Source organism: Anticarsia gemmatalis, chromosome 12, assembly GCF_050436995.1.
Source record: "Anticarsia gemmatalis isolate Benzon Research Colony breed Stoneville strain chromosome 12, ilAntGemm2 primary, whole genome shotgun sequence".
In the NCBI taxonomy this organism is placed as follows: Eukaryota; Metazoa; Arthropoda; class Insecta; order Lepidoptera; family Erebidae; genus Anticarsia; species Anticarsia gemmatalis.
The window spans coordinates 8262527-8288977 of NC_134756.1; the positions used below are offsets into that span (position 1 = coordinate 8262527).

Here is a 26451-nt window from a genome sequence, read left to right on the forward strand (position 1 = left end):
AATAGACTTTCAGAGACGGCTGGAGAGCAAAAGGGTTATTTATCAAACCATTTTGCTGGTATTAAACTAAGTAATTGTAATGTAATATTGGATGATAGATATTAATAGATTTGTGATATGAGTTACACAGCTACAAAGCTTTTATACAAAACTACGACATGAAATTAATAGGTATTGTTTATATTTACAAATTATCAAACAAATTCTGACATCAATAAAATCGCAACCATGGTAAAGTTTAGAAATACAAAACGTTCATAATGTTTGACAAATTTCTACTGATATCAGACTTGCTTGAATTTACAATTATATTAATAGAAATAAAAATATTCTTACATATAATTAAATAATATAAGTAGCGAAATATATTTGTATCTCTGACGGTCGAATGCTGAAACATTGTTTACATTTCAGTATTAGGCCGTAAAGATACACTATTAAGATCTACGATTTCATGATAATAATTAAAGCATCTTTCCACAATGACAACGAATATTAGAATATTAAAGTAAATAAAGTACTTTACAAAACAGCTACGACTAAAGTTACTGTATCACTTTTACTTACCGCTTAAATATGTGGAACCGAGCGATTTTTTTAAGATTTAAAACTAGTCTCAACCAAAACTTGGAGGAAGTTTTAAATCTTGTGCCTTTATTTGCAAAATATACAAGATCAGAGAGAAAGTTGCATCTTTGGAAAAAGAAAAGCTTATCAGGTTTTAGGATAAGCTTTTCTAAGCTAACGCAAATGAACTATAAGTCCAAGAATTTTTTAGAGAGCCTCGCAAGCAAGGTTCGCAGCCGTTGGTGGTTCATAAGATTCAGAGTTTAGAACATTAGTGACCCGCAGGCTTATGAAACTGACGGTGGCCTATCACCTACACAGCAGTCTCAACTACAAACTAGATGAATCGTGCATGCTAAGACTCTCTACCAAGTTGTCGGAAAATAAGTATAATTATCATTCATTATTACCCAATGTGGATTGTATTTTATCTTTATAATAAGATGTTAAAATGAAAAAATCGCGGGTTCCACATCGAACCTAAACCTTTTAAAATGTTCTGTTTTATACCGAGGAATGTTTTCCGGTAATAATGCCGGTGGTCTTATTGTATTCGAACTCTTTGTGGCCATTGTTAGGCCTCCTCAAAGTATCGTCTGTGCTCTCCCCGTTGTCTTTCAACAGACCTTTCTTGTCACTGAAAAATCAATAGGTTTCGGCTCAACATGATTTCAGAATTTACAGACCGACAACTTATTGTTGCGTGGTATTTATATTTGAATGTATCGTTTGTATTTTTACATAAGATTACTTTCAGCTCGTATTCGTGAATAAGAGTAGTAAAGAATATGGCTATTCTTGTTGTCTGTTTTTTATTCTTGAATTCAAATAATAGCGAGTACGTGCAAGATCTCTCGACGCATATTATATCATAATGAAACATACTTATGTTATATAAGAAATATAATAATATTTTGGTGTAGCGACTGCAGACTGTGGCTAGTCTGCGAAAACCTTGACAAATAGACGTCAGTGGAACGGGGTTAAGGTGACGCCAATTCAGACAAATTATTTCCAAAATTTTCATTAATCTTTTTAGAGATTGGACTTCGCTTGATTGAATTCGGAATGGTTCGATAAATTTTGATTTGATTTGCCTGACAGTTGCTGATAATTGGTCCGAATCTTGAGTTCTAGACAGCTAATTTGCAGGATACCGATTTTAATAATTTGCAAGATGAATGTAATTGGGATACATACCACAATTTTGTGAAACAATTTTTAAATAAAAGATGGTCATTTCAATAAAAATTATGAAACCCATAATGAATTGAAGGAGTTAATAATCCCCAAGCAGCATGCTTTGTGTAACAATGAACCATTTTGCTACGGGCCATTTTGGACAATCAGATAAAGAGAACATAGATACAATAAAGATCACACATCTAATAAATAAAGCAAAGCTGACTGATATAAATGGTTTTATGAAAAGGAAATGATTATCTCACCGTGAATTCAGCGGGTTTGGTTTCTTCTTACTCTTGTAACAACAGCTGGCGATGATGCCTTGTTTCCTCCAGAATAGTAGTAGCAGGTCTAGTAGTAATAAACATACAAGTACTGCTACTACAGATATACCTATGATGGTCCCGCCTGATAACAGAGGCGCAGATTCCGAAGAATCCATTGCTGTAAGGAAACCATATTTCTGAATCATTATTTTTAATAAATTTTATTTGTTATGCGGTTTTAATAGGTTTACTATCTCAATTACTAAAGTACTGCTCATTAAGTATGTCTTAAGTTTTTTGCTAGTTATAATTTAGTTTTTTATAATTAGGCTTTACCCCCAAGCTATTATTCCAAGCTATTGGTAGCTTTGGCTATTCGCTAATGTAACGACTATCATAAGTATCTATATCTGAATTATCTGACTTAAGTAGTTATGTAAATGTTTTAATTTTGTTTTTGCTACCTCGGTGCTATAAATAGTACCTATTAATAAATCGTTTTATCGTTAACAATTTCGAGTAAAATAAGATTAATTCCAAATCTCGCTTTACGAACTTTGTCAAATTTGTTTAATTGATTTACGGAGCCCAGCAATTTAAACGTTGAGATTGTATAACCTCAAATTAGCCGATTAAGTGTTTCTTGATAGGCGTTGTGGTAGTAGCAGGTAATGAGAGTAGTATTCTGATTTTTATTATTGAAAGTTAAAATAAAACGGGCAATTACCGAAAAAATGTCCTTAAGACTGTAGTATCAAACTAAGCTTGAAGTAAAAGTAATCAGGGAGGAGCTTACTACGGGTAATTAGGCTTCCAATTCCAAAGTATTAGAGTAAGGCTACATCGGATTCTTGTCAACTTATTTATTATTTGATACACTAAACTTAAATGCCCAAATAAGACACTGGTATTTTTTTACAATCACCTATAGTCAATTTAGTAAAGAGCGAATATTGCATACAAAGGTATGCGATATTCGCGCTTGACGGAGACATATCTACACATTTCATAAATTAGAACATCGGCAAACCTATGCATCTGAGTGTGGATCTTTTGATGCAACTACTTTATTTTAGAAATACACAAATGATTTATTACGATCTAGATAAATCATGCATGCTCTTTACTAAGTTGTCGGACTATAATGTGGTCATATAACGTTTTGTCAGTGGTTCATTTTCGCAGAAGATCGTGATAATTCGCTCAAACTCTTTTATACCGAGAAAAGATACAGACATAATGAGCTCCAGCAACTATGTTAGCTTTAGTTCTGCAAATGTTTGCCAGTAGTCTTAGTTATTTTCGTTAAATTTCTAAAGAGACTAGACTTTCATATTCTGCTTAAAAATGTTCGCTAAAGTATTTATAGTTTTAGATATTATAACTTTATGATATCAAATTGTTAGTAAGCAGGTTCAATCAAACGCTTTTTTAAAGTTGATGTATACATAAGAATATAATATGTAGAAGTTGAAACAATTAGCTACTATGTGTATGGGAATACTAACGTTTTGAAAATCATCGTTAGAAGAATTTTAACTAGCGAAAAGGAGGATCGTTCACTATTGCTTTTGTTTCCCATAAATACTTTTAAATAATTATATTATTAAAATTGAAACGTACCTGGTACAACCAGTGTGAGGTTGACAGCAGTGGAATTTCCTTTAGCATTATGCGCTATAAGTTCAAAGTAATACGTGGTGTTTAACTTTAGATCCACCAGCTCTTGTTCAGTGGATACTATGCGATGTTCTTTGCATAGAGATTCGTCTACTTCATCTAATTCTATGTGTACCTGTTGAAAAGTAAAATTGTTCGTAAATTCTTCTTAAATTTTATTTTAGTTTTCAAAGTGATTTATTATAGCGAGACTTCAGACTTGAAGAATTCAATATAAATGTTTTATTAGGTAATTGAATAATTCGAGTAACAGATTTAAAGATTTAGTTCTAAATCGCAAACTAAAACATTCCTAATAGGCAGACGTCTATAAAGTTTGGAAGTCTGGCTATAAATTTATAATTGGTTGGTTTAACGTCAACATAAGTTGTGACATAATTTAAAGATTCACGAGGTAAAAATGATAATTTGTGTGTAATTTTAATGAATGACTCACTTTTGTGTGACCTCTTTTTTATAAATTACAAGTAATTGTTTCCCGTGTGTGCCCTAAATTGTTCACTATTTTGTAGTTTAGTGAAACTATAGAACTTACTGCTCTACTAATATAAGTCATATAAGCTCTGATTAGTTATACAGCGTTTTGTCTTTTACTGTGCAGTTTCTACATTGATTGAATGTGTCAAAACACTGTATGTATAAGTAAGAGCCATGTATGAGTAAAACAGTTAGATTCTAAAAAAATATAAAAACAGACGATAAATATATTATTTCGTCTTACATTCAAAAAGTTCTTACTGCAAGTGCCGTTGAACGATTTATGTGCACGTCATTATTCCAATTAACTTCGATACGCATCAATTTTGTTTGCTTGGATACACATGACACCGTACATCTAACAAGCATGGCTAATAACGTCATATATCTGTGTGGTACTGCTACAGTGTAACCAGAAACTGTTAGTTCCAGGACTGTAGGAATGTGTCACCAAGAAAACAAGACAATATAGCAGAAGAAGATGCAGTAGAGTAGTCATACACCATACAATGCAAAATCTATGGAAATTTCACTAGCGTCTCTAACGGGCGCAGTAGAAACTATTTTTGCAGTACATTTTAAATGTCAAAACTTTCGATACTTAAAAGTACCGACTGTACAGAATCATGCTACTGAGATCAGTAGCGCGATTCTCTTTCCAAAGATCTTAATCTCGGAAAAATATATAAGGACTAAGAATAGAGATAATAAGAGTCCTGGTTTACTCTATTGTACTTAAGTTATCTGTGTGAATACATACCGGACAATACCGCAACGCGTAGTAGTCGATGGGTTCACCGTTATCTTCTGGTTCTTCCCACTTGAGCACGTTGTCTGGCGGGATCTGGGGCGACTCCACTTGCCATATCGGCGGCTCTGGGGCTGCCCTACAAAATATATTGGAAAATTTTTGAGTTCTATTGGCTACGATTTGACAATTGAATTTTTGTATCGTCATTGCTTACTGCCGAATGAACATTCATGGCATTGCTTGAAATTAAATAACACCGAATAAAAGGTAGTGATTAATAAAATGCGTCTCTAATATAAGAATGATTTGAACCTCAACATAAGCATTAATTAAAAACATAATTATAATCTAACTAGCACTAACTTCATAAGATATCTAATTTGTGTTGACAAAATTACATAATTCATAAACTTGTGTTAATAAAGCATCTTGTGAGGTTTGACAGCTCACGCGTAAATATTACCAAAGTTCATAGCTTTTTGACAGCTTCGATGGTGGTCCAAAATTAGTGATGATGAAATAAATAATTTAATTTTAAGTTAACAAACACTATTATAACCAAATTAAGCAAATGTCAATATAATTTTGTGTATGTCAAAGTGTCAAACAAAATTAAAATAACTAAAACATAATCACATCATTGAATAAAAAATTACATTACTCATAATTGTATTCGAATTAATGACAGTGACGAATAAGTTTACGAATAAAAAACTAATAAGGTACTTGAGAATGACTCACGTTCATTAAGACCGCTAAATGTAGATTTGATTTGATTGTTAAAGTCTTTTTTGTGAAGATGTTTCTTTATAAATGTAATTACGTATGTTAGGGTCCTATTTATTATACAAACAGGTGTTGAGGTCATGCCGTAGTTCTTTGATATTGACTTTGTGGCCCGAAAGGTATTGACATAATGATTTATTCGTATCGTTACCTTTCTTGCTAGGAAAAACTCGTTTAGTAAACATTTTTTTATTCTTTTGTACTATTGACGGGTGTAATCAGGCGGTGTTTTGTTATGTTACTACACTAGGTTATTCTAAAATAATATTACGCCTCTTATACCCAAAGTTGTAGGCAGGGGTGTATGAAGTACATCCACGTTTCGCCATTAACAATGTTAGTCCCATGTTATAAGGGACTCAATTGCCATTTACGGAGTGCACTACCGAACTCCGAGCTACTTTTGTGAAATATTCAAATGTTAATTAGAATAGACCAAAAGTACTTTGTCTGACCCAGGAATAGAGTCCGTGACCTCACCTTAAACTGTCGGTTACACTACTAATATTATATAAAAACAATGTATTAACACAATAAATGATTGCGTGCAAAAATATCATGTTATCCAGCAACAGTTTGACACCTTGCTATAAAATTTGCTTCAATATAAGGAACAAAAAAAAAAAGGAAGGCATACTCACTTTTCAAGAGTTCTGAACTCTAGATATTCTCCCCAGGGTCCGGTACCAACTTTGTTGATAGCAGCTATTTTAACCCAATACGTTGAATTAGGTTTCAATTTCTCCAGTTTGTACGCTATTCCCAACGCCCATGTTCTGTTGCGGTGGATATGAGTGATATTGTAGTTTTCTGCTATGTCGTATTCTGCTTGGAACCCTAGAATGTCAGGCCCTTCGAAATCTGTCGGAGGTTCGATTGAGAAACTAGCTGTAGTAGCCGTCGGAGCGATTACTGACGCCTGAAAAATAAAATATAATATTTAAAAAAAAACCAGCTAAGCCGCGCGGCGATTTTTTAGTTGCTCATATTGTCCCCGGAATTTAATCTATCAATCTGCTAAATTGCACCTCAATTTTATTGGTTTAGCTGAGAAACAGTAACAGGAAGGCAAGTATGAATGTAAGACAAAATGTCATATTTTTTTATACAACTAGTTGGTGTGACACTTATTGAAGAGAGGGGTATCAATTTAAATTAATTTGGAGACATCAATCATCACACATTAAGTAAGTGTAAGTGTGTAATAAATTGTGACGTCTTTCAAGTTGTAATGGTATTATATAGTGTATTGTTCTATAGTAGGTACCATAAACATGACCTTAAAGACATACATGCTGCAATTATATTGACGTACTCATTCTCATCAAACAGAATAAAAATGAATTGCTAACAATGCTCCTTAATAGACGGCTACAACAAATAAATTATTGCCACTTGTGAAACTACTCGCAGACTTGAAGGAACTTTGCTACTTTTACGATTATTGACTGAAATACTTCGTATAGGAACTGAGAAGAAAAAAATCTATATACCGGAAGATAAAGGTATACCTGTATGAAATATTATTATTCCATTTCCAATATTAGTCCCACGTTATAGGGCTAAGCTCATTACCATCATCAACAGGGCACGTCACCAAACTAGAGCTTCTGATGAGAAATTAATATTAATTAGAAAAGGTGAGAAGCATTCTGCACGACCCGCGAATCAAACCCTATGATCTGCTCAGTCTGCAGTCGTATACACTACCTACTGCATAAAACACAAACGTAGTCAAATTTAATAAAAAGTACTTAGACATTTTATTTTTAGCTAAGAGTCTTTCAATACTCAAAATACCTTAAACGATCTAAAATTACCCAAAACTTGAATCTTTTAATAAGAACTATAAACATTTTTGAAAAGGTCTTACAAAGTTCTAAGAACGTAGATGAAAATACGAGCTTCATAGTTTCAAAGAAGTGGTTTACAATAACAAAATCTATTTGTAATTCAAATTATCTTTGTATTTGTTTAGTTAAGCGTTTAAACACTTAATTTGGGAGCCGTGAAATGTATGCAGAGCTTACAGTTCTATAGTTAGAATGAAAAGGTCACGGCGTTATTTTATCTTCGCTCTCTATTTTGTATAAACTAGTTCAGTCTTTAAATAGATGACTTAGTTATTGGTAAGAGTATTCTCGTAGGCTGTAAAGGGCAATTTTAAGTGTACCTGTGTATGAAAAGGTTTTGTGTGTAGGCAAGAACTAGGGACGAATTTTCAGTAGAATTTTTATTAAATCAAGTTTTTGGCAAGGCTTTGACGCAAGTAAGAGATATTTCGTTCTTTTTTTTTTTTAATAACCCATATCTGTCCCACTGCAGGGCAAGGGTCTCCTCCCAAACGAGGGGGAGGGGTTAGGCCTTGAGTCCACCACGCTGGCCAAGTGCGGGTTGGGGACTTTGCATGTCCTCAATAAATGTATTAAACAAATTTTAGGCATGCAAGGTTTCCTCACGATGTTTTCCTTCACCGTTAGAGCAAGTGATAATTATTTCTAATACACACATAACTTCGAAAAGTCATTGGTGTGTTGCCTCAGATTCGAACCTGCGACCACTTGCGTGGGAGGTGCCAACTTAAACCACTCGGCTATCACTGCTCCCCACTCGGCTATCACTGCTCCACTGTTCTTTTAGGCAAATAAAAATTTATTCAATGGTATATTGTAGAGTGGGTGTTTAATACGACAATTGCAGAAATTTTGCTAATAATAATGTAACTTTAGACATAACTGTCAAATACTAAACATCACATTTAGAAAAAAAATATGAATAAACTTTTTACTTACGTTTACGATCTTGGATGGTATGTATCCTTTTTTCAATTGTATATCTTTCGCAGCTTGACCAATATTGTTTTGAGCTAAACACTTGTATTCACCGAACGGTGCGTATTCGTCAGATATCGGGAACGAGTAAATTACAGGCGAGTCACTTAAATTTAAGTTCATTTTTGCTTCATCTGTCGTTGTGTTTGGTGATTTCGTATACCTGTTTGAAAGAAACACATTATATTATACATAGTTATGGTATGAAATTTGCGAATAGATCAGGGGGTCAAACCTAGGTTACAATATCAATTATTTAAATATTTTTTAAGTCGATAATGTAGCTATAAAACACAATTATCTGTAAAGAAAATGATTGTGAAAAGTGTTCTTAAAGGAACGGATAAGCTTTAAACCTTTTCATTTAAACAAAGCCTAGCTCTTGTTTTATTCCAGGAGGAAAATCTTTATCAAAATTGCGACAGTTAACGTTACATCTATATATTACCCCTTATGTAAAAGACACTTACTTCCATATTACAGTAGCCGGTGGATTGGCATCGTTAGTGCAGTTCAATACAACGCCTTCCCCGTTCCAGCCCCATACAATCTCTTGACTTTTCTCAAAATATGGCACATGATTTACCGTCACGTACATTATTTCCGTATGGTAATCCACTGCCAGAACAAAAAAAAAGACAAGTTAAATAAATATCCTCAACTTAATCATAAAATATTTAATTAATTAAAATGTTTACCTTCATTACTTGCATTGCAAATGTAATATCCTTCATTAGACCTATTTACTCTGATTATTGCGAAATTATCAATGAAATTGTCTTCGTAGATCGAGTCCCTAGAAAATTAAATTAAACATTTTATAGTCTATCATTAAGTCAAATAAATACTGAATAAATTTTAAGATTACTGGCATTAACGATATTATCTATAAAAAACTGTAATAACTTCTTAAATATTTGCTTCACTTACTTTTCCTGATCCAAAGTCTTTCCTTCATAAGTAATCGTAACATTTGGCGGCGGGTTACCAATCGTCAAGCAATGTATTTGTAATTCATTACCTTCTAGAACAGTTACGTTTTCAAAACCTATTATTTGCGGTGGCACTAGTACCTGGGAATATCAAACGAATCATATACGTCTTTTGTTAACAGTCTCAGTGTAATTATTGAAAAAAAAAACATAAATTGTACAAAAAACTAAAATTATTAAGGCAATCATGGTATCTAGAAGTGAAATTCTTGAAGCGGAAATATGTATTTATGTCTGATTGAAAAGCAATTTGGCCATAACATTATTGAAACAAAGACGACAGATATAATCATATCAATATAATTTTTAAGTCTATGGAAAACGCTATAATACCTTAATTTCAATTTCCATGGTAGTATTCCCGACGTAGTTTTTAGCGCAGCACTCGTATATTCCTGCGTCTTCTACTTGAATAGAGTTGAAACGAATCGTGCCCTTGTCTTGCACCCATGTCGCGTTCCTATCGGTTGACTAAAGAACAAAATACGAATGTTTTTAATTTATGTATTAGTGAATTATTGATAATTGGTATGAATAAAAACAAACATGAGAATAAAGTAAAAAATAAAGATAAATATCAGAAATTTCCAAAAAAAAATCAAAGACCTAAAGAGTTTATAGAAATTTTAATGAAAATAATTTATGTAAAGTTAGTTACCGTATTAGAAATCTTTTCGAATATAAATTCAGGGTCAGGTAATCCTTCAGCTGAACACTCTATAAATAGTGATTCTCCAACTATTACAGTGCTTTCTGGTGATGCTGTAAAACTTGATATTACTGGTATAGTCATAACCTGGAAACAGTATTAATTGTATTCGATTCCATCTTCACGATGTTCTGTATTTAAAGTTCTAAGCTACAGACATGAATTTGGTTTATTTTATATTTCAGTTTAACTGCTAATTTCATTCAGAGACAGACCCAGTAGAAAAATAAATTCAGCTGTTTATTATATCTCAGCGAGTAAGACTAATCTTCTGTCGGTATACACAAGAGTTTTTAGCTTTGAAACAAAGTTATGTGGGACCTTGAATGCTAAAATTTGTGAAGAATATTTTTTTAAGTTGTTGATGTCGTCAATAAGTGTTTCATCATTGCGTACCTTAACATTTATATTAACTTCAGCTTCTTCGCCTGTAATAGGTACAGACGCAGAACATCTGTAAATACCAGCATCTTCATGGGTCACATTTTTTACAACCAGTCCTTCAGACATCATTTCATATTTTCCCGTGTCATAGTATATCTGGAAACAAGTTTTGTCTTAACCACAAGTAACGCAAAATCTCAAATATTAAAAGGGACCTAGGTGCATTTTATTATCTACATTCGGTAATATCTTTTGAAAATACAAAAAAATCGTCAAGAAAGATTTTGTAAAATCAGTTTTTTATACAACATATTTTTATTGGTCTCTACCATATTCTCAATTGTACTGTAGATGTTCTATGAATAACGATGAAAATGTAGTGCGTGCTGTAAGAACCTTAAAATATTTTAAGTACTTTTTAAATGTCAAATTCTTGATACTCGATAGTACCGACTGTAAACCATCACCCGTCTGGTCTAAATGTCAAGAAAACAAGTAAATCATGTAAAGATCAAAATATATAGAAGTTTTACCTCTTCTAGTGAATCATCTACTCTGTACCATTTAACGTAAGGTGTCGATGCGCCTTGTGCTGAACAGTTGATCATGGAATCTGTTCCAGATACCAAATATTGTTCTTTCTGCGTATTGAAGAATACCAATTGATCTGTGTAATGTAAGAAATAGATTAATAGTGCTATTAATTAAGCCTATTTCGTGTAAGCTAATATATAGTTAAAACTAAAATTTGAGTCCATTAAAATTCATTTTTGTAAGGATAAAGCATCAATCTTCAACTCTAGATTAGACTTTATATCACTAGAGACTTAACATTAATAAAAGAGTATTCGAATAAGGGCTAAATGAAGTATGCCTTTTTTGCAGTCTTTATTGAGAATTAGATACAAATCAGTCCAAAAGTATTATTTAGCAATATGCAATGAAAGTCTATTTGGATACTGCCTTAAGTTCAATACTAACAGTTTTGCCTAGTCTTACCAGTATTTTATTTGAGAAAGCATTTTAATCAAACAGTTTTAGACATTTAAAACTTACCATATACATCTAATTCGTACGTCTGAGTGTACGTCGTGCCCTGATACTTGGACGCACATGTGTAAGTTCCCGCCATTTGTTTGCTTGCCTCTGTAATGTGCAGCGGAACACATTGGCTGTCCGATCTCTGCTCTTCGATGTACACTTTCGATTCTGTACCTGGTCTTGTGAAAACAATTTCCTTATTATGGACTTGAAAACTAGTTTGCTAGCGCAAAAAAAGAAAAGTAGGTTTTCAATAAGTTAATTTTAAGTTTGACAGGGAATGTAAAAAATGAAGGACTTGAAAACTAGCTTATTCGTGCAAAAAAGAAAGGTAAGTTCTTAATAAGTAAACGGGTTTTACAGGGACATTTACAAAAAAGCAAATAAAACTAAAATAACCAAAATATTGATTTGTGGAGTATACAAATATTTGCATTAAGGGGGACCTAATTCAACTTTAAGCCTCGGAAATCAAATCTATTATAGATCTATGAAATTCTCGACGTCAAAAATGTATGAGTCTCTTAAGGACTAAAAATACATACCCTATGACTCTGTTTTCAGGGTCCAACCATTGTAAGTCTTTAGCCGAGAAGCCGGGTGCGGTGCAACAACATTCTGTATAGAAAACCTGACCAGTTTTGACTGATGCCAACTGATTGGAATTTTCTGTGAAGCACGCGGAACAATCTGAAACAAATGGTTATTTTAAATTTCTTGTTTTTGGGCGGTGAAAAAGAGGAAGTTAAATATTCGTAAGAAAAACAAATCGTAAGTAACTAAAAATTACTTTTCTTTCATTAAACTTAACTTGGTAATGAGATAAGTTTATAAGATTACATGTTCCGATACTGGTAATATATTAATGAATAAATACAAGGCAAGTAGTAGTACCGCAAAAATCCCCATCTCCTTATGTTCAGGGTAGAAGATTGGGCGAGTTTTCTTATGGCGTAGCTTATTTAACTTTGGCAAAAGTCAGTCGTCAGGAAATATCGCAATCGCACGCTTTCCACGCGTAACGTAATATTAAACTTTTATATAAGTTCATTTATCGGATCAGTCGAGTTTGTCGGCACACGGAATTAGATCGTGGTTAAATATTTCTCACCACTATATAATATCATTAAACTGCCCAACTTTTGTAATGAAAAAGTTTATGTATAAAACGAAACAAGCAGTTACATTTTCTTAATAATAAGTTATATAATGGTAATGCTACAACAAATTAAGCATATTCATAAGAGTTTCCGTCATTATTAGCAATGAAGAACCAAATAACAGTGCGAAAAACGTAACAATTAACTTTCTTCCCATTCCGTGTTTCGTACATCAAAGCCACATAAGCTGCTTCCAAGAAATCATTATTTTCGTTTCGTACATTATTACATTGAATCCCCGCAGACAACTAATCAGATAAAATTGACAGAGTGGCCGAAAATTGTGTCGGACCTGTGTCTCCGTCTGTAATCAATAGCGAAGGCTTATAAGGGCGGACGTATTGAAAGAGCCTATTGAACACCCTTAACGATGTTATTGCTACTGTTATTATAGCTATTCACTTGCTATATGGTGCGTATAAGAAAACATATGTGTGTAATGTATGTTCATGCTCTTTTTATGTACAGCCAATTATGGCTATTGACTTTTGCATCGTCCTCAGAGCTAAGTGGTAAAACAGGATTGTAATGGTAAATAATCAAAGTTTACTGTTAAATAGGCTTCTGTAAGAATTTGCATAGACTAACTGGTTTTTGCAATGCTGTCAGGTACTTGAAAAACCTGTATACCTTTTAGTAACACCATTATCTTGTACAAAGTTGCAACCAAGCGATGTAGATGGATTATAAAGTCGACATTTCATATCTTCCATACTGTCAGCTATTACGTCACAGAATGGTGGCGAATCATGGGATTTACAGCACATTACATCCAGTTTAAAACAATGAGAGTTAATTGCCCTCAACGTTTATGACCTACAAACTATGTAAACAAAAACTATTTGATGGTCCGCCGCGGCCCATATGAACATAGTTTTGTACGCCTCCTAAATAATATGTTTCATACAAAACGTTCGTTCATATTAAATAGTTTCGCATGAATCCAGTAAACAACTTTATTTTATGATGTAAACAAAGTTCGTCGGGTGAAATTAATTTACATTAATTACTTTCGTTTTGCTCGTGTAATATACCCAAAAATTGCTCACTTTCAGCGAAAATTGAAAGTCATTTTAATTTGTGTTGTACGAATTACTTGAATGTAGTCGTAGGCACCTTTTAATATGAATACTAGGAACAGTTTTGGAATTAATATAAATTATGTACCCATTATAGGAAAAACCTACATATTATTGAGTGCAGCGCCGCATTATTAAAAGCTGAATATTTCGTAGGAAAGGATAAGTTAAAGTAGGTACTTTGAAGCCTAGGCGGGTTAGGTTTTAATATAAAAACGCAATTAAAATAATTAATTTGACGTTATCATTAATGAAATATTTTATTTTACATTAGAAGAAACTCATCTTCGCTTTAACGTATTTTTACAATGATACAAGTACAAGTGTAGCACAGTCATTCAATTACGGAGCACGTGGGTGAAAACTACACTTAATAGAATTAAGTATTCAGATTACTGTAACATAATACCTACTCAATGCGAATTGATGCAACAGATTACAGATTCAAAGAAAAAGATTCCATTGCGTCATGGTAAAGAATAATAAAAGCTAAGACACTTTATGTCCTTTTGAGTGAACTCGACAATGTGGATGAATGATATTTGTGTTGGGAATTAGTCTCTGAAAGAATGCAAGGTCGGAATATAATTGAGGTCGTTGGAGTTGTGGATTGAAGTTTAGTAGTAGCAGTATTATGAATTACTAACGCCCTCTAAGCCCCTAATGGTCATTGTTTTCACCAAAATAGAATATACCCCAAGGTGTATTTGGCAATAGAAGCTTTGGCGCACGCAGACCATAATATAATAAAAACATTTTTCAGAAAATCATTTTTGACGCCAAACCGAAATGAGTATAATACTGTTACTTAATTCATAAGAAAATACTGCGCGAAATAAAAAAATAAACAAATGGCGACCCTCAAATCCCCATTTCTTACTATATTTATAGCGGCTCGCATACATTACGAAACCTACAAAATAAGGAAAGAAAATCGTAAAAATAATGTAAATCCGAAGAAAAGTTCCCTCCCCCTAAATTATCGGTTCGTTAGTGGAAAAGCATTCGAAGCGGCACTACGATTTAATGTTATTTCTCCCAAGTGTAGGAATTAGCACATGGTAAACATCGTAGGGGCGAGCTACTGCCGTTATTTTTATGGCGAAAACCGAAAAAAACTATAAAACGAGCCATTTATTTAAATGCGTTTCTTGAAGTACGTACTATGTTGTAGAATAGTTATTCTCTATTAGCTGATTGTGATACAAACACGTGCATTTTTTGTTACGTATTCGTATCAGACAATATGTAACAAAGTAGATCAGTTTTTATTTTATTACCCGAGGTCAATGCCCTGGGCGCTTCAATCAAAATCACAGTTGTCAAGTTGTAGACCAAGGGATAAATTATTACGATCATTTCTTGATCGATTTGGTCTATTGAAAATTAGACCAGTATCATTTATGTGAGTGATATATCATACTTCGAACTGTGGAAAAACCAAGAGGCCCAAATTATGATATAAGATGCTTTATTAGTTTTTATGGCATAGGCATTTTTATCAGTTTAATTCGCCTGTACATTTTTCTCAAATGCATTTATGTAGAGACGAGTAAGACGGGCTACCAGAGCTGCTGAGAATTTCTCGGAATTCCAACGCTCATATTATGTACGCCAAATTGCTTGGAAAACTGACATTGCTAACATGTTTTAATACTTCTTACCAAAACTTTTACAAATATCGTAAAGAAAAACAACTGCCACCCGTTACAAGTATCGACAGTTTCCTCGAAATAAGTGGTAAACATGAAACACGTAATCAAACTAATCGTCCAACAATTTGTTGGTATATTATCGACACTTGTCCATGTCATAACACCGTCTGGCTTGTATTATTAAAGTGACATAAACTATCGCGTCGTACGTTCAATTAAGCCCCATTACGTTGCTACTGCTTGTTTGTTAAACGTTATATTGTTATTTGTAGTATCATTTTACTGTTTTTCTATATTATTATACGCATAAAATATGTAACTAGTTATTAAAGAACAATTAAAATAACAGTCTTCAAAGTTGTTTCTGAATGTTACTATGAATATTGGATGAGTAATTAACAGGTTTTTAAATGTCACGTAGAATTGTATGGAAAGTATCACAATCACTACATACGAGTACCATAAAATAAAGTCCTGTGGTCGCGTCCGTCTGTCCGTCTGTTCACGATAATCTTAAAATGTAAACTAAACAGATTCTTAATCGGTTTTCGCCACTCGAGTGATTCTCAAGAAAGGTTTTAGTGTTTAATTTGTTAAAGTTAACCCGTTCTTTTATTTCTTTTAAGTGTTACACTTCCTTACTTTTGTATCTGGGGGCACGGAAGTGCCCCCGCAAGTCGAGCAAAAAAAAAGCGGCACGGCCGTAACATCCTTTTCTCGAAGCAATTCGGGCTATTTTTGCACCCCTATAATTTCGTTGTGGATAAAACTAGAAGCCTGGATTTTCAGCAACTAATAAGTCATTGTATAAACACGGTATATTTAAAATTTCAGTCAATTTGAACCCGTAGTTTAAGAATGACAACTTGTTAAAATTTTGAATTTTGTCACTCACTGATTCACTGACTCACTGACTCACTGACTCACCGATCATCAAAAGTCTAAGGTACTTCTAGCAGACTTAGAAGCTTAAAATTTAGAATACAGATAGGGTTTAGTGTCTTAATCATGGGAAAAATTTAATATTTTCTAATTTCGGTCCAGTTTTCTAAATACACTAACTGCAACAATAACTTTGTAATCCCATATAAATGTATAAGATTACAAGGTTACATTTGCAGTTAATGAATTATTGTTACTTAGAAAATAAAATAAATAGGTGTAAATAGGTACCTACTATATGAGGCATAACGGGAGGGGGTATAGGGTGGGTAAGGGTGTTTAGCCCATGAAACTGAACAACATTCCCATAGGGAAAATATGTTGAATTATGAAAAAAATACGTCTTTCCATACAAATTGGACTTATGTTCGCTCTACAAAAAGAAGTGAGATGCCATCAAAAACATTCTGTAAAAACCTCAAGTCTCGCCGTAAAAAGTTGTGAAATCTATATAATACCAAGTCGATTAATCTATTTAGTCTCTACTTAAAGGACCTTCTGTCTTAAGTTATTACGTATGTTATTATCATGTCAATTAAAAAAAAATACCTTTAAAACAAACAGATCGACTTGGTCATCGCAAGAAAACACCAATTCGCCATTAACATTTCAGGAGCATTAACTTCTCGTCGTGCTGTGTAGTGTGATACATACTAATAATCAAATCATGCGATGGCCAGGTCGGTCTATTTGTTTTAAAAGTATTTCTTATTAAATTGGCATGATAATAACATACGTAATAACTTAAGACAGAAGGTCCTTTAAGTAGAGACTAAATAGATTAATCGACTTGGTATTATATAGATTTCACAACTTTTTACGGCGAGACTTGAGGTTTTTACAGAATGTTTTTGATGGCATACGTATTAGCACTACATTTTATAGTTATCTAACTAGTTTGTGAGAGTCATAAGTACGAACCGAAATAGCGCAATAGTGTTTAAAATATGTGAATCCTTCTCGTAAAGACGTCGGACCGTTCCGGTTCGACTGTAATGAACAGTCTTAAATATCTTGTTATCTGATTGGACTACTGACTTTACTCCTTTAAGCTGTTTCATCACGAAGTTACGTAAAAAAAGCTTTATATTAATTTATCCATTGCTGTATTATAAAGTTGTATTGTGTTCTAGTTTCTGTCACGCAATTACAAACGAGCAGTGGATCAAAACATCGCGGTATGTCCTTAGTGTATCATCATTTATAACGATAGGGGAAATTATTGCACAATCACCGTGGAAAACTACTTTCCATGGATTGCGTAAACGTTAATGTTCTATGCAGTGAGTAGCAATTACTATTTTGATTAACAAAGAACCTTATAAGGCTAGGCTTACTTTAAGTCTATTACGTTTATCGTTTGGACGTTCTTTGTAAATTAGACCATTGTATATTATGCCTTTGGTAATGCATACGATGAAAAAGAAGGTGTAATAGTACGCGAGTCGCTTAGCTCAACATTCTAAGTCACCAATTATAGTTATACTTCATAACATATAGGTATACAATTATTCGACCTATCCCAATGAGGAAAAGGCGTGATTTTATGCTACATTTCTTTTTAAATAAAATAAAACAATTGTGCATTCAATGTCACGTTTAAAATTATTTAAATTTGATTAAACTCAAATAACAATGTTTATTCATATCCCAACGTGACTAACTCCGACATTTTTCATTCAGATGTGCAACGACACGTAACACAACTGCCACGTCATAATTCATTCATTCCCATATAAATAACCCAAATAAATTGTGAATTAAATATTATGTGAGCATTTTGACATTGGGTGCAGATGGGTTAATCAGCGTCAATCTAAATTAAACAAGAATAGCAAACACGTCACGGTCTGGTCACAATAGATCTAACACAAGAGATGAAATAATACATAAATTGGTTAATCTGGACTAGGGATTACTAGTTTTAGTAGGTACTGCATGGAAAACGACTGTATCCCATCTGGCCCGGTGACTTGGCCCGGCACCGGGCCACATGGGAAAAAAAAGTTTTAACTGGCCCGGTGCTATGTATACCGGGCCAGTTGACACAAAACGAGTGCCATCGTCCCCGGTAAGGGGAGAATAGAGGATACGCCTCGTAATTTGTGAAATAACTACTAACTACATGCATCTAAGAAAGGGATTGAAGACAAAGAGAAATTGAAGAGAAAGACAACCAAAGCACGCTTCGCGTGCTTATAAAAAATGCGTGGTTTTTAAAAAAGTCATATTGTAAACTGCTTTGTATGATGTAATAAGTATTTATTAATATTTTTGTTGCATTCATAGTATTTTGGCTTCGTTGATTAATATTAGGTATTAAAAAAATATTGTTATTATATTCAAATTCAAAAAGATCTACTTTTGGCTTCGTTGATTAGTATTATTATAAAAACATTGTTATTATGTTCAAATTTAAAAACATCTACTTTTGACTTCGTTGTTTAGTATTAGGTATTATAAAATATTGTTATTATGTTTAAATTAAAAAAAAACTACTTATAATAGTCTATTTTAGGTTGAGATTTATGACACAAGTTGATATCGCGTCATTCACAATAAAATCTGATTATTTTATACTAAACAGTTTGATTTATAGGTTCAATCCCTTTCATAGATGCATGTAAGTAGTTAGTATTTCACAAATTACGAGGCGTATCCTCTATTCTCCCCTTACCGGGGACGATGGCACTCGATTTGTGTCAACTGGCCCGGTATACATAGCACCGGGCCAGTTAAAACTTTTTTTTCCCATGTGGCCCGGTGCCGGGCCAAGTCACCGGGCCAGATGGGATACAGTCTGGAAAACTGGGTGGTCTTTAAACGGCTAGATTAATTGTTACAAGATTGCATTAAAACCGGTTTAGTATACAAGTTACGTACTCGCATGCTATAGAAGCAGAAGTAGCGAAGAATAAAGATAAGCTTTTGCATTGGTGTATCTATTTTAACTACAGGTTGGTAGAGAAAGGAATAATATAAACACGTAAAACACAATTTTATGGTCAGCTACACTTACAAACGACCTAAAACGGTATACTTTACTAATACGAAAATATATATTTCCTCTCATATATTTGAACACCTTTGTCAAATACTTGACATGGGATACGAATTGGATTCCAGCGAGAATATGGATATTTCCTGCTGTGTCAGAAAATGTGAATGTATCATATTTTTGGTAAAGGAAATAAAGAATATAATGTACAAATCTTTAGATTTACAAAAGAGCTTTGTAAAATAAAATAAGTTGTTGGAGTATTTTGGTAGAATTTTCGAGACCTTTTGTTTCTAAAAATAGAGCTTAGTATGAACGGTACTAAAATAGGTATGCTCGTTAAAATCTAATAGGTCATGGGCTATGTAAGTTCCCTATAAATATTTAACACTCCATCATCTGGTTTTAATTAGCACATGCTTTGTTATGTCCGCAAATTTATGACGCTATTATAATATCAACATTAGCGGTATATTTCAAGGTGACTTATTTATAAATAAAAATCAACGCTCTATATTGTTGATATAATAATAAATTAACTAGAAGATACAAAAAACACTTAGCTGGACCTACCTCAAGATATTCGTTGATCTTCGTTTGACCATTCTCGACAAAAAATATATTAACTATGAAATAGGGTTAAAGTTCTTGAAAGCCTTTCGTTCTCTTCCGCTCGCAACGGCAAGGACCCTTTTATGCGACAAGTCTAAAGTAATACCATTTTTGTTTATATCAGGTTAAAATAAATAAAATATCTGAAAATATTATATCAATCTTTAGGTGGCATAAATCAAAAAATTCAGAAATATAAATGTATTTCTAAACATATGCATACGTCATACATATTTCACGGACCGATACATTTTTAGACTTTTAAATTTTCATAAAATCCTCAGTTTTTAAATCGCAAAATGTTGTATTCGGTTATTTTATTCAAATAACACATCAAAGTCAGACAATGTCAGTCCAGATTTTTGAATTAGTGTTACTTCAAAGCCAGTGGAATAAATATTTATCTAAGCAAATACTAATCTGACTAGACTGAGGGATAATCTCCAACTGTGGCAAGTACACAAATAAATTAGAGAGCCTTAAAACAAACTTTTATCTACTTTATATATTCACTTAATTCGGTTTAGTACGCAAATTGTGAATCTATTTCAAACATTTATTGTATTAGCGACTACTTAAAGTACAGCAGTAGACACTAAGTCCTTATGATCAGCAGATATATTAATAGTCATACCTCTATAAAACGAAAATTCACACGGAACATAATACATACATACATAACATCACGCCTTTTTCCCATAGGTAGGCAGAGCCATTACACTACAGCACTAACACAATATAAAATGAGATTCAAAATGTTCATGAAACACTTGTACATACAAACATACATAAAATCACGTTTTTTTTTAATAGTGGAAGGCAGAGGCCTAAGAAACAGTTGTTTTAGTACCAAAATACTGTCCATTCCTACAGTAGATATAAATACAGTGGCCTGTATGTAACAAACGTTCTACATTAAGTCGGGAGTCTTCATGATCATTAATCGTGCTTGTCGATGCCCCATTTAAACTTTATGTCTTCTAATCATGCAATCTGAAAGTCTGCACATGCACATATAGACTTATAACTGTGACATGTAATTGCTTTTTCTAGGCTTTCTTTTGTAGGGTGAATGTATAAAATGGTACTGGCCAAAATCTGAATTAGATACATTTGCTATTAGTGAATGAGTTTTTCGACTTTTTTTGTCAAAAAGCCAGACCTTTTGGTGTAAAAGTGTGATGTTAGTCATTGTTTTGATTGTGATTATCAATTTGTATAATTAGTGACAAATTTTACTAAAAAGTACATTAATTAATTTTCTTAAACCAAAACCTATGATATAAGACCAACCTCGGACAAAAAGTAGCACAGTAACCTTCGTTTTAAAGCAAGTCACTCCAATATTTCGAAAGCATATTTTATTTAACAGCTTCATTCTTTCCTTACTGCCTTGTCAGTCAAGAACAGACTGCGTTATTATCCAATTGAATAAATTTAGTAAACGATATTAGTCCTGGAGCTTAATAAGGGCAAATCAGGAGTAAGTATTTGAGTTTCGGCCTTTACCGTTCATCGTAAAACTCAAATAACGAAAGATACATCGACCTAATATCGGAGCCTTTTTAAAATAAGTTCTTCTATAAATAAGAATTTCCACGTAGATTTTTATTTTGACTGACGTTTAATATTGCAGAGTCGAAATATGCGAGCTGATGGAAATCTGTTGATTTACAGATGCGCTCATTGATGGATTAATAACTCTCGAATTTCACTTTTAATCAAGAGTCAAATGAATACAAATTTCTGTAAAGGTAACGTTGAATTAAGCTGTATACGGTTGAATGAATTTAATATTATGAATAACAAAATAAATAAACTATTATATTTTAGAAACGGATAGCATCAGTGGTTTCAATGATCCAAATGATGCAATGCGTATATTATTTTAGGCATTTGAAATTACATGTCGAATTTCAAATGTATGAATGCTGCATTTTCATCAAAACAACCGCAAAATACTCATTCCTCAACATATCAAAATGAAACATCGGCACGCGTCCCATTTAGCGGCACCATGACACCAATAATGGGACTCATAATTTCAGGAATTGATAACGTCACATCTGCTTAACGAGCTCAACTAGTCGGTGACCGAACACATCAAATTGTCGTTTGATGCACGCTACTAGTATTACGCTTTTAAATATTTTGTTACGGTAACTAACACAACTGGATATTGTGATATGAATGCGGTAGGAAGTTTGCTTTATTGCGTTCATAAAACATTTTTCTTCAATACTTAGTTAAATATACTTTTTTATCTTGTAGGTGTAAAAGCAATTCAAATGACACGGTATATGCTGTTAACTGAGCGTAACAAAACCCTGCCATTCGAAATCCAGTCTAAAGTTTTTGATTAAAAACCGTGATGAATAAAAATGGCACTTTATTACTATTATAACATCATAACTTCAGAATCGAAATGATAAAATGAGATTGCAAGTTCCATCGTATTTTTTTAATTAAGCCGGTCCAGGTCCGTGCTTGCACAAGAATAAAAGGAAAACTAAAGTTTATTGCTTGTCTTTTCTTAGAGAAAGTAAGGAATTGTCACTGAGAAATGGGTTACTTTACTGCCGGTGAACGAAGTGTTGGTACTTCGCTCTAATGCACTCTACTACTTACTTAAATTATTGAAACTTTTACTGCACTATGTAAAATAATGTTAGTAGTGAATTGAAAATAATGTACATTCATGATGAGCGCTGTAAAAGTTTCGTAGTTTTATCAAAGAAAACAAGTGACGAAATTCCAAAAAAACTAATCTATATATCTATATACGTATTTGTATTTTATATAACTATTCGTTTCGAATATACGCTACTTCCTTCACAAAAAAACTGCTCAATAATTTGAATATAAAGAAACAAATATTAAAACCCCAAAATAGTTAACTATAACTGAATCAATCAAGATTGTGTTTCAGTAACATTAACATGTGCGTCTCGACGTGATATTTAAACTAACTATAAAAGTCGAGTAAACATTCATAATGCGGGTAGAGCTTTGAATAAATATACCTATCTAGTGTTAAAGAAAATGATTAGGTCATGTCTCTTAGGAAGTGAGTTGTAGCTAACATCTGTTGAACATGATCAAAGGAAAATTACTGTGAAACTCAAATAATCTTTCTGAAGTACAGTTTTAGAGCACTTCGTGTACATAGTTGTGTAGTTTAAAAAAAATCTTAAATCCATGACATTTATTCAATCCTTAAAAATTAGGATCTTAAATGTAAAAAAATCAATTTGTTGAACTGAAAATAGTAATAAAATCATAAATTAATCGCTAAAATTGTGGTCGTTTTTATTTAAAGAAAAAAGTAGCAAGTCATTTAGGAAGTAGCGACCTGATTTAAAAATGTAAAATTCTCTGCCCGATTTAAATTTCAAATGTTAGTCACAGAGATAAAATCAACGGTGCAGTGGAAAACACTAATTGCACAAGTGGCTTGTACTTGACCGAGTTCTTTTTTCTTTTATGAGAAAAACATTAGTAAACTAAGTGCATTAGTACCGGCTACAGCCACGTGCAATAATAACATCTTATGTTTTACGTTTATAGTTCATAAAGCTTCGTATTCTGGTTTACGCAACTACTGTACAACTATCCTTGAGTTCGTTTTACAACTAACACTTTGGGTCGTGGTGTAAACGAAAATAAAAACAATATTCAAAGAAAATTTGAGATTTCTGAATGCTCACCTACATATACAACCACATAGAGGTTCAATACATTTTTACAATAGACAATGCTACATGTAACATGTTACCAGCAAAATATTCTCATTCGAAACTCGTGACACACAAAAATTTCTGTAACTTTCTCAGTTATTGAATTATGTCGAAAATAAATTTTATTTATTTCCTCGCGTCACACAGCAGTTGTGTTCGAAACGGTTGCAAGTTTGATAGACAGCATGAAAATTGAGTTGCACAAACTTCATAACACCGAACACTATAGCATGCGCAGTTTGACAGCCCTATTTTGAGTTTTACCCCGGTTTGGTTGAAGTTTAGTAACAATGCAATGTAAAGAAAATTCGTGGAAACAAGAATAGTTGAAAACTAGAGAAATAGTATATTGCTATAAAATAATTATACGCGGTAAACATGCTGTTCTATAGGATAAAGGAGTATAGCCACAGTAATAATTGAATGAAGGAAGAATCCTCACGCTCGCAGGTGTTCTCACGATGTTGTCTTTTACTGTACGGCTAGGAGTATTAATGAAATTGTATGTATGAAGATTATATATATATCTCTTTAAATAATAATGTTTTGTTTTTATAACATAGCAGATGTTTCGCGGTTGACCAAATTGCCCGTACCCGTAGTTGAAATATAACTTCAGTAATAGAGGGGCCACCCACATAACTAAAGTAACTCAGTTCAAAAATCTCTCCAATTGATTCGACGTGATGAAAACGAATGTTCAAGATCAAATAAATGATTACGCAGTTCCGTGCAAGGCAATCAATCGAGTGACATTTTAAAATCAAAGTGTCAGTTAAGATGATTGTCTATTGATACAATAATTGACCTGCATCATTGCAAAATTGTTTGCAGCGAAATTACTTTGGCCTTGACGATGCTGGTGCACGCGACCTTCGACTGACCACTTACAAAATTATCTATAATGAGAATAATACGTATGTAGGTATAGATTGTAATAAAAACGCCTTGCATGTGATACATAATATCATACATCCGTTATGAGCTATTTTAAAACAATAAGGGTATATAATTACATTGAAAGTATTAGATGTAATTAATCAAAAACTTTGCCATATTTTTTATAACTACACTTTTAATTGTTTAGAATAATTATTGTTCTAAAATACAAAAATAATAAGCATTTTGTATTAAAAAAACAGGATAAATTAATTTGTCTCCTAAATGCGTACCATCATTTTTCAATTAAGTCTCAATACATTTTCTCAAAAATCGCTTATTATCTCAGTGCGAATAAAATAATACCAATTTAACAGTAGGTACATACACGTTCTAAATATTTTAACATGCAAAAACGTAACTAAAATAAAAAACTTACCTTTACAGAAAATAATCACCAAAGAAACGTAAATAACAAAATACTTCTTCATTTTGTATATTTTACAAAACAAAACACAAACAGTACAAAAGATAAAAGTTCAAGACTGACACATTCTACTTTCCCGCCTTTTATATTCAAATGCGTTCGAAAAAAAAGAGTTGCGTTCCAAATCATGTAATTGTTTATGGCTCGTGCAGATGCGGACAAGGCTTGACACGACTGACGTTTGTGCCTCTTTTACTGACACTGTGAGCTCGGAAATGGGACGTAATATTGAAGTATAAACATCACGCTTATTTTTAGAGCGTTTGAACCGCTGTAGAATGGAATGTCATCCCATGTACTGTAGTACCACTCACCTAAGACGCTCTAAATGGTTATTACAAAGAACTTACGTAACATCACTGACTAGGCGGATTTTTATCATCGTCTTAAATATTATTTTTACAAAACAAAAGTTGCGGCTCATTTCGGCGTTATCAGCTTAATCGCTTTTCTTCTGTTAATGGGATGATATTTTATATTTTTATTATTTTGTACAATCACCCTTTCAAGCATCTAGGGGCTCTTATTACACACAAAATGAACGAGCAATGTGCTCTCCCCACTTATATAAATTGTTCCTTGTTACTGAAAAGAAGAGCATTAAGACGGGCAGAATGATTTTGGTAACATAAAGGGTTGCATAAAAGTAGCAACGCTGCTTAATCATGTTTGAAATGCGCCCTAATGGATTGATCTCACTTAGAACCACCCCAGTTGCTGACAAAAGAATCACTAAATAAGATTCCTTGAGGAATTATATTTTAAAAAATGAGGTTTTTGGGTAATTTTTTATTACTTCTCGCCTACACGGTATGTATTTTATACAAATATTGCATGTTTGAACCGTAACACAATAATAAATAATAGATGCTTGTAATGAACCGCAATTATTAGAATATTGCTTCGTCTAATACATTGTGGGCAGAAACCAAACTTCAATGTAATTAGAAAAATAATTTGAAAATTCCGTTGCGTACCCGAACAATTTTCCTAATTGTCTGACCACAACAATTATCTTAAAACCAAAGGCAAACATTGACAATAACGTTTCCGAACGAAAGAGGGGATGCCGATCATTTCGGAACTCATTGTCCGAACCTTTTTGGACATATTGTATCTTGTTGCGACCGTTTTGGTCACCTTTCCCCTAATTGTAGCAAGCGCCTTAAGGGACAGCGGGGCGATACTACTATCGACAACTGCCTAGCTATCGTCTTCGTATTAAAATCTGTA

The 26451-nt window shown here is 33.0% G+C and overlaps 1 protein-coding gene across 2 annotated transcripts; it reads right to left on the reverse strand.

The window, feature by feature from the left end:
- Positions 1 to 677: 677 nt before the first annotated feature.
- On the reverse strand, positions 678 to 25408 carry LOC142977156 (fasciclin-2-like). Of its 2 annotated transcripts, XM_076120896.1 has the most exons (16): positions 25171 to 25408; positions 12215 to 12359; positions 11685 to 11848; positions 11162 to 11295; positions 10641 to 10784; positions 10194 to 10331; positions 9869 to 10006; positions 9474 to 9616; positions 9242 to 9339; positions 9014 to 9161; positions 8505 to 8706; positions 6354 to 6631; positions 4936 to 5062; positions 3642 to 3813; positions 2016 to 2196; positions 678 to 1204 (listed from the first exon to the last, which is right to left on the reverse strand). In XM_076120896.1, exons 1-16 carry the CDS (start codon positions 25220 to 25222, stop codon positions 1072 to 1074), a joined length of 2397 nt encoding a protein of 798 aa, XP_075977011.1. In that variant the 5' UTR covers positions 25223 to 25408; the 3' UTR covers positions 678 to 1071. The 2 variants fall into 2 exon arrangements, with proteins under 2 accessions (XP_075977011.1, XP_075977012.1); XM_076120897.1 differs by lacking the exon at positions 25171 to 25408 and having other exon boundaries at positions 11685 to 11843; positions 12215 to 12351.
- Between the last annotated feature and the right edge of the window lie 1043 nt (positions 25409 to 26451).

What these genes read in the sequence shown, in the direction of transcription:
- LOC142977156 (XM_076120896.1), bottom strand. Translation starts at nt 25,222, where the DNA reads ATGAAGAAGTATTTTGTTATTTACGTTTCTTTGGTGATTATTTTCTGT. An exon ending in GGTGATTATTTTCTGTAAAG is followed by an intron (nt 12,360 to 25,170) that starts GTAAGTTTTTTA and finishes CATTTGTTTCAG; the next exon opens with ATTGTTCCGCGTGCTTCACA. An exon ending in TTGCAATGCAAGTAATGAAG is followed by an intron (nt 9,162 to 9,241) that starts GTAAACATTTTA and finishes TTGTTCTGGCAG; the next exon opens with TGGATTACCATACGGAAATA.